Source organism: Lutra lutra, chromosome 8 (assembly GCF_902655055.1).
Source record: "Lutra lutra chromosome 8, mLutLut1.2, whole genome shotgun sequence".
Taxonomy (NCBI): Eukaryota; Metazoa; Chordata; class Mammalia; order Carnivora; family Mustelidae; genus Lutra; species Lutra lutra.
In genome coordinates this window covers 42,113,223-42,122,410 of record NC_062285.1, presented here as the reverse complement: position 1 = coordinate 42,122,410, position 9,188 = coordinate 42,113,223, and the positions used below count along the sequence as shown (strand labels likewise).

At 50.1% G+C, this 9,188-nt stretch overlaps 1 protein-coding gene across 1 annotated transcript in view; it reads right to left on the bottom strand.

The window, feature by feature from the left end:
- Positions 1-752: 752 nt before the first annotated feature.
- Positions 753-9,188, bottom strand: part of CD9 (CD9 molecule) — a 33,027-nt gene continuing 24,591 nt past the window's right edge. The window contains exons 3-8 of the mRNA XM_047742114.1: positions 5,976-6,073; positions 5,186-5,260; positions 3,295-3,393; positions 3,072-3,161; positions 2,459-2,542; positions 753-1,322 (exon numbers count right to left, since the gene is read on the bottom strand). Coding sequence (XP_047598070.1) covers positions 1,257-1,322; positions 2,459-2,542; positions 3,072-3,161; positions 3,295-3,393; positions 5,186-5,260; positions 5,976-6,073 — 512 coding nt within the window. The 3' untranslated portion in view covers positions 753-1,256. The remainder of the gene's footprint in view (positions 1,323-2,458; positions 2,543-3,071; positions 3,162-3,294; positions 3,394-5,185; positions 5,261-5,975; positions 6,074-9,188) is intronic.

Below are 9,188 nucleotides of genomic sequence, written 5' to 3'. Positions count from 1 at the left end.
AGAGTGCTAGCCTCTGCAGGACCCACACCCCCATCAGAGGAACAAGAACTGACACAGAGCTGTCTTCTCAAGCTCCTGTTTGAGTTCTGGCCTGTTCTTGCTCTCCCCAAGGACATCCAGGTGTCCTTCCTGTCTGCCTCCTGACCTCAAGGCTTCAAGTTCCTATGTCTGATGCAAAGCCAATGGTCTTCTTTTTTTTTCTTTTAAAGCCAATGGTCTTAAAGAGACTACGCAAACAACTCTAATGATCGTACAAGGTCAAATCCATGTAGCAAATACACACACACACTCTTCTCTCTCTCTCTCTCTCTCATATATAAAATGTAATTTATAATATATATAATATTTAACATTTAATATTCTGCCTCCTGATCAAATGCCCTCATTTATTAACAAATATTAGTTGCCAACAAATATTTATTGAGCACCTACTACACACCAGAGACAGTAGGTTCTAGGTGTTGGGGGTAGAGCAGTGAAGAAAACTAAGTCCCCCGCCAACAGGGAGGTCACATTTACTGCTATCTTCCCGACATACAACCTATGATACAAGAAAGAGACATGGGCTAGGTTCTGGTGCGACTCTAATAACAACTGTGTGATGTGGGATCAAAATCCCTTCCTGTCTTGCTTTCTTCATAGTCAAGTAGGGAGACCAACTTTCTAACCTAATTCTCAAATAAATGAGGTTAGAAGACATCTGAAAAACAAACAGCTTTAAAAATATACAGGAAACAAAAACCAAAAACTGGTCCAGGATATCGTCATCATTTATTACGTATCAAATTGTCTTCAACATAAGTTACAACCTGATTAAGTATGATAGACATTTTTTTATCTGTTTAAAGAAAAAAAATTCTCTTTATGTACAATATCTTTTGTCTAGAGTCTAGCAAATATAGTACCTTTCATTGCAGGATTTCTGCTTAACATAATAAGCAAAACAAACAACAACAACAAAATATAAACCAAAGCAAACCAAATCCCCAAATCTCTCAACTACGAATTCCAATATTGAATAAAGCATTAAAAAGACAAACATGGAATAACTTTTTGTTTAGAAATGCAGAAATGAATACTAAGGTTAGTGGCAAAAAAAAAAAGAGGTCAAAAAACCAGAAAAAGACAACACCAAAAAACCCCCCAAAACAAAATAAAACAAAACAAAAAAAAACCCCCAAAGCTAAAAACAGAACCCCAAGAAATAACCGACAATCTCAGGACTGGACTTTCCTGCTCAGGGGTGCAAGCTGACTCTAGACCATCTCTCGGCTCCTGCGGATGGCACAGCACAGGACCATACTGAAGATCATGCCAAATATCTAGAAGACAGAAGGGAACATGAGGACAGGGCGGCTTTGCCGAGGGAAGGGTGAGGGAGAGGGAAAGACATGAGTCATCCGGGCCAAGACAAACAAGGATAGTGACCACAGGGCCAGGCACGCTGAGGGGTGCCGAAGGAGAGATGGGGGCTGGGTAACGGGAAGAGTCACTGACTGCTGGGGTTCTGCAGGTCTGTGGTGACTTGCTCATGTAAACGGCACAAGCCACTTCCCTGAGGAAACTTCCAGAGCATGACAAATAAGCTCAGAGCTCAATTTAATGCTCAAGGGCAGATATTCCATGATCACACAGGCTTGTACTGATTTTCCACCTATGTGTGTGTCTCTGTTTTATATTCATTTTAAGAGTACTGTTATGGTTTTTACTGAAAGTGGCCTCAAGCCTTTCTTAGGTGTAAATAACCACTAAGAAGGAAGAATTCTCACTTCTGGGATAGTCTTAGGGGGAGAGGAGGGCTAAGTCCCTTACATGGTTCTTACTACTCCCTTTTGGGGCAAGAGGGGGTGACTGCAGGGAATCCTGGTTGCCCTTTAATGGTTTCTGAGAGTGCTGATTAGCAGGACAGTAGATTATCTGAAGCCTGGAATCTTCCTTCTGGCTGTCCACCTTTGGATGCCTTTCAGACTATGGTGTGTGTGTGTGTGTGTGTGTGTGTGTGTGTGTGAGAAGCAATTCCCATCCATGTAACTTCTACTGAACTACTTTCTTGGGGAAAAGCAAAGCAGGTCCATAACAAAAACATGTCCTGAAGATTATCCCAGGCTAACTAACAGGTCTGGGTGACCCACACCCTTGCTACTCAGAGTGTGGTCTGTGGACCAGCAGCACTGGCATCACCTTACACTTACTCCTGAACCTTGATGGTAAGCCAACACGTACTGGAGAGATACGTACGGAGCTCAAATCCCAGATGCTTCACACATCAACTCAACCTGTCTCTCCACTCCCTAGTCTGTGCAAGGGGCATACCAACAGCTCACACTCATAGGTATGGTGAGGATTAAATTAGTTGATAAAGTAATTGATGAGTTAACACACTCCCTGGCCAGAGTGTGTGCTTCACGGATGTTAACCACTAAGACAATCGTTCCCTCCCGGTGTCCTCAATACTCACCATCACGACCGCAATCCCGATGCCCACCGCGCCGATGATGTGGAATTTGTTGTGGAAGACCTCTTTTATGGCCTCAGGGCAGGGCTGAGGGGGGCAAACCAGGACTCAGGTCACACGCAATCCCTCCTCCAGTGTACCTCCTCCCTCCCATAGCACCTGTCTCACACCAGGAACGCTGGGGGTCCCAGAAAGGACTGGGGACAGGAGTGCCCAGGTGTCCTGGCTGGTGGATGGAAGTGAGACCCTAGGGATATGGAGGTGGGTCCCTAAAGTCTGGGTAAGAAATAAGGGAAGGAAGAAGGGTAAGCCCCTGCTTTGGGGTCTAGTTCCCATCAGGCCGTTGGGTTACTTCTGATTATTCTGAAGTTTGGACATTAGGTCCAGCTTCCAATCATGAACTGTTGGCACATCTAAATACTTCATTATTTCCCTGGTCTGGTCCTTGTTCTGCTGCCCTTGAGGAAGCAGAGGCCTGGGGGAGGGGAGAAAAGAGATGGACCCACTGAGGGGCCCTTGCATAGGAGGAGAACTCCTCCCAGGAGGAGAGGGCAGGATTTCAGGTCAACCCTGGTGGGATTGGTCCAGAGCAGCCGGCGGGGGCACACGAGTTTACCTTCACTGTGATGGTTGACAGAACATCCTTCTCGGGGCAGATGTCGGAGATAAACTGTTCCACTCCACCAACCAGACCACAGCAGTTCAGCTGCAGAGGGAAGGGCAGGGATGGGTGAGAGAGACGAACAATGCAGACCACCAGAATACAGATGCCGGGTATGGTGTGCTCAGGCCCCTGTGCGCACACGCGTGCCCAAGGAGCTTTTGCGGGGGTGACGTACCGCATAATGGATGGCTTTCAAGGTGTCCCGCTGGGGCTCGTCCTTGGACTTCAGCTTGTTGTAGGTGTCCTTGTAAAACTCCTGGACTTCCTTAATCACCTGGGATGGGCAGAAAAGAGAGGGGCAGAAAGGGTATTTTCTTGGACAAATGTCACCTGTTTGATCTTGTTCCTGCTCAGACAACAGATTCCTGTGCTCAGAGAATGTCCCTGAGCAGACTGAAGCTACCGGACTGGTCCTGCCTCTCCCAGGGCCTCCAGGGCCCTTCTCGTCTCCTCCCACATCCCTAGGAACCCACTCCAGCCATTTTACCCTTCTTCTCTTGTACCTTTGGCCGGTCCCTTCCACCCAACTTGGCTCCTTCCCTTCTACTTGTGAACAAAATGGACTCTCCCCAGTCTACAGAACAGTAACAACAACATCCTACTCCTGACCAGGCTAGCTCCTCAGGCTTCCCTTTGTTTCTTCATCACTTAGAGGCTGTGTGACTTCTGGCAAATTACCAAACCTCTCTGTACCTCCTTTTCTGTGTATGTAGGATGGAGATTATAGGAGTTTATGCCTCAGAGGTTATGGTGAGGATTTACAGGAGATACTGCATGTTAAGGCCTTAGCACGGTGTCTGGTACAGAGTAAATTTGGCATAAGTATTAGCAACTATAATATGAAGGACAATTATTCTCCTTCTGCACCGGGGTACACCCTAGTTTAACAAACGCCCATCTCTTGCCCTGACCAACATCCAGAATCTCTCCTTCAGCAGCTTCCGCTAGCATCCCTTCCTATTTTCATGGTTGCAGCATTTATATCTGGACAGTTAAATCTCTCTTTTATTTTTTTCTCTCTTTAAACAGGGTCCCAGCATCCAGTCTCCCTGCACTTACTGCTGCTGAACAAGCCAAGAAAGCTCTTCCTAAAACACTGTTCTGATGTGGCCCATCCTGGCCCACAACTCTTTAGTGGCTCCCTGTGGGAGCCCATGTTCAGCTATCTTTAAAGGAAAGTCTTCAGGGGCACCTGGATGGCTCAGTCTGTTAAGTGGCTGCCTTCAGCTCAGGTCATGGTCCCAGGGTCCTGGGATTGAGCCCCATGTTGGGCTCCCAGCTCAGTGGGGAGTCTGCTTTTCCCTCTCCCTCTGCCACCCCTGCCCCGCCCAGGCTTGCTTTCTCTCTCTCTCTCTCAAATAAATACATAAAGAAACATCATAAAAAAAAATAAAATAAAGTACTCAGTCTCCCACCAACTTTCCTCCTGAAATCCTTTCTCTCATCCAAGGCTTGTGTTGATGCCCGCTTCTCCATGAAGCCAGAAGAGAGTTCCCTTTGGCATGCTACCTTCTCCAACTCCTTGGAACTTCTAGATATAAATGACTTCTATGACACTTATCATGCATATCCTTCACCCAGGTGGCAGCTGCTTCAAGGGGGGCCCACGGCTTGCACACCTCTGGACTCACGTGGGGTCTGGACAGCACTCAGCTCATGGAGGCACATATTCAGAGACTAGGTGAAGGGGCAGGGGTGGTAGTGGGTCCAGCCCACACAAAGTCTTGTTTTCCTAAGCCATCTTTCCAGAGGAGATGGGGGCAGGGCTGCTGATGTGCGAGACACACATATACATACACGGACCCAGTGAGTATTTCCTGAACATCTATTATGTGCCAGCACCATCCACGGAACTGGACGGAGTGGCTGGCAGGACACTCACATCCCCTTCCCTGGAGGAGATCACATTCTGATGGGCACAGGGGAGTGTGGTGAAATAAGAGGCATGCGCGATGGCTGAAAGCTGACCGAAGTGACCAACTGGGACACCTGTCCGCCCTCATCATTCCTACTCCCAAATTCCCAAACATGTATTACTCCCAAGAGATCTTATGGGAGAAACCTACCTCATCTTTGTGGGAATATCCCCAGATGGCCGCAGCTATCTCAATGGCAAATATCACCAAGAGGAAGCCGAAGAACTAGAAGACAAAGAAGGGATAGGATGAGGAGAAATCCCAGACAGGCAATGAGAGCAACCAAAGGGTATTCCGGAGACCAAGGAAGAATGGCAAGTCTCTGTGGGTTGGGCATCTGGGGGCACAAATGAACACCCTGGAAGGGACAGGGGAGAAGTTTATGGAACTGTGAGCCTTAGCTAAGGTGAGGAGTGAAAGCAGTGGTAGGAAGAGATTCCTCAGGAGGAAAGAACGGGGCACAGCTGACCCCAGAACTGGTACTTCTAAGGTGTTAACGAAGAGTCAGTGATAAAATACCATCACTCACTCACAAAAACCACAGGGATTTGAGGAAATAGAGAATATACTGTGGAATTTGAAGAAAACTGTAACAAATCTTAAAATAAGAGAAAGCAAAGGTACCTGTGGATTCAGGGAAAAAAAGCAAACGTGGTCCTCGAAAAAGGGGAATACAAAGTCCTGGCATTTAGTCGCCTAAGGGAAGTGATAAGAGAGAGAGGCTCCAGAAAGGAAGAGGAGCAAGGCATTGCTGCTGGGGGAGGAGGACAAGATGGCTGCCTCCTAGGAGGCTGGGGTGGGGCCTACAGTGGAGTTGCTGAGGAGAGCTCAAGCCCTTAGGGAACCCTCTTCACTCCATCCCACCGCATGTGTTCTATGAGATCTTGGGGGCAGGGGTCTGGGGGTCAGAGTGGCTGTGGGGAGTGGATGGGGTACTCACCAATCCCAGCATGCACTGGGACTCTTGCACGGCTCCACAGCAGCCCAGGAAGCCCACCAACATCATGAGGGCACCGGCTCCAATCAGAATATAAACTCCTGAGGGGAGAGAACAGAGGGCAAGGCAGGGAGTCAATAGTGTGGAGGTCCAGATATGTCCTGCAATTCCTTTATCCCCTCCCTAAGAATCTGGGCTGTGCCCCCATCCTTATCACCCCTCCCTCAGGGGAGAAGTGTCCCATCCTTCAAAACAGCCTCCTCCATCTCTGCTCTTAAGTCTCCTTCCCACCAGTCTGTCTTCTAGGACCCCACCCCATCAGGCCCTCACTCCCATCTTACCCTTGCCTTTCTGGAAGGTGCTCATGTCCCCCTAACCGTGACAAAGAGATCCACAGAAATCCCCAGATTTGACCCAGGACACAAACCGATCCAGTCTGTCAGCTGTTTCCAGCAAGATGAACCCACGCACACCAATTAAAACAGACCCTCCGGACTGGGGCTGACTTCCTGGGACTGCGAGGAGCCTTGGGCTGGCTTTTCCTGGACAGAAGAGCGTGTCAGCGCAGGCTTCGGTAGGAAGGGGTTGCAGTGGTCAAACAGCCGTGCTTAGGGTGGGCCAGCTCTGCCTCATTCCCAGAAGGGATGCCTCCCTGCCCTGCTTCCGGGGGCAGTGAGGCACGCATGGTCAGTAAGTCCAAGGGCACGTGTTGGCCAAGGAATGAGTACTTGCTCTAGTGAGTAAAACATAGGCCTGGGGTCAGAAGGCCTCCCACTTTGATCCCGACTCTGCTACTACGTGCTGTGCGATCTTGGGTAAGACACGTTCCCTCTCTGGGTCTTGGTATCTTTATCAGTAAAATGAGAGTCCGGTGGCTAGAAAATTTCAAAACATCCCTTAAAGCACACTGAAGAGGTCTTAGGGTTGCAAATCATTTGTTCCAGGTGTAGGGTGAACAGGATCCTCCTTTAAAGGGAGGGTGAGGACATGTTTTCTAAGTCCTCAATCTGAGTGAGAAGGTCAGTGACTTTTTGCCTGGACCCAACATGGTGTAAAACCCTAGGAGGGGAATACAGTGGAGCCTGGTCCTCGTCCTTCCTTCCGGCACCCCCCAGGGAAGGCCCAGAGGGGCCAGTCTTGGTAGTCCTATTCTGGAGAAGTCACAGCTGTCCCACTCCCCCGTGCAGAGGCCCCATGGGGAAGCTGGCAGAGAGGTCCCGTGCCTCCCTGTCTTGCAGGCGATTTCTGTTCAATCTGGAGAGGGGCTTCTGTCATGTGGGGAGAGCATGTCTGGGTTTGAGAGCCAGCTCTGTGACCCTGGGAAATCGACTGCCTCTCTCTGTGCAACGACCTTCTATCTGTGAGACGGGAGTGCGAACGACGCCCACCTCAGGGCTCGCAGTGCAGCTGAAGGGACAGGATCCAAAGGTGCACAGCAAATGCTGGCTGCCGTGATTCTGGGTGATACGAGGGTCGGAGGGCCGTCACTCAGAACCACAGTGGTGCATCTTTCTATACTTGCTGATCCCTCCCTACTCACTGGGACTAGAGAGACTTCCCCGAAGTGCTGGCTGAAGCTGAGAGAGCGTGTCTGTGATGTTTCCGCACAATGCACAACGGGACAGTGCAGTGAGAACCTTGGCAGGTGTTACAGTGACTTCACTGTCCCCCATCTGCACTCTTAGTCCAGAGCTGAGGCTTTGCAGGCAACAAACCGTGCAGCCCGCCTGCAGCTGAGCTTCCTGGGCAGCCCTGAGTGGAGTGCACACAACGGAGCGTTTGTGTCTCTCCCCTTTCCCCCCCACATCTGTCGTGATGTCAAGTCACGTGGGTTTACTGGCAAACCCCTTCGTTGTATGAATATGGGCATTGTTCCTGTGCATGCCCGGCCCAGACTGGGCATGGGGACAAATGCAGCTTGTCCTCAAGTCAAGTCCTAGCCTCCTGGGCTGTCCGACAGTGTGGGGACGGCGGGCCGGACTCAGACTGGCCACGCGGCCCCATGCACTGCACGGGCACCGCAGGAGGGATGGCCCTGCCATGGGGACACAGGCGAGCCACGGCAGTCAAATGGCCCTGGTTTCTCCCCATCTCATCGGGGGAAGACAACGAAGGATGAGGTCACTCCTTTGAGCTCCACAGCAAGGGCTGAATACACACGGGGTATTAAGAGATCAAAAGGATTTGCAAGCACATGGAATAGAGTCGAAGTGGGAGTGGACGGACATGTCTTCTGTTAAGTCCAGACCCCGCTTCGTAAACCAGGACAGCCCTGGCAGAAGTCAGGGGAGTTGGGCTGGCAGCATGGAGAGCTACTAAAGGAAAAAGCACTTCCCTCTGCAGAGGGAGAGAGAGAAAGAGAGTGCATGCGATGGATTCTCCTCCTAATGGGCTTGCTGGTTAATGGTAAATATTCATTTTTGGGCTCAGCAGATGAAGACTGCAGGACAAAGGTCATTGGTGTAGTATCTTGTTTGGAGAGCTGCAAATATGGGGGTGTCTTGGCTTCACCCTCTCTGGCTGGGGAGGAAGATAAGCAATTGCCGGGGCGGGGGGCTGTTGACAGGCACCTCAGCAGTGGCCATGAAGCTGCAGTGGGGGCTCCTGGGCAACAGGCCCCCTCCCCCACCTCAGAAGCCGTGGAACCACTGGAGGGCTTGGCTGCTTCTTCGAAGGTCCCTGCTGGGCTTCCCTCTGGACAGGCTCCTCCTAGCCTACATCCTGAGCTTGTTAGCAAAGGCTGGCAATGACAAATGACAAAGCGTTCCCCTTTACGAAACAAATGAATGTTAGCTTTCTGTCTGACTCATGGAAAAAGTTATTTGTCACGGAGCCTTCTCCAGGATTACTGTATTAATTTGCTTAAGGGCTGTTGATTCTTTCTTCAGGCTGACATTATAGTCCTGGTCAGAGGAGAAGAAAAGCCTTTGGTAGAGCAGAAGCATATGCTGGGATGTCCTTTATACACAAAACTGAGTGTTCTTTTCACCTGCGTATCAGGGCTCTGGGCTTCAACTCCAGGGGGACACATTGGCCTCCTGCCCCGGCCCCAGCTTGCCACTGACAACAACAGTTTCTTATCTCCAAATACCCAATCAGGGGTTCAAAGGAACCCTACGTGGCTCCCCAGTGGCTCTCTCTTGGTCCCGCTCTGTCCTGTAGGTGGCCATTCTCACTAATATAAGCATCACGGTGATGCCCCATTTGCCAAGCACA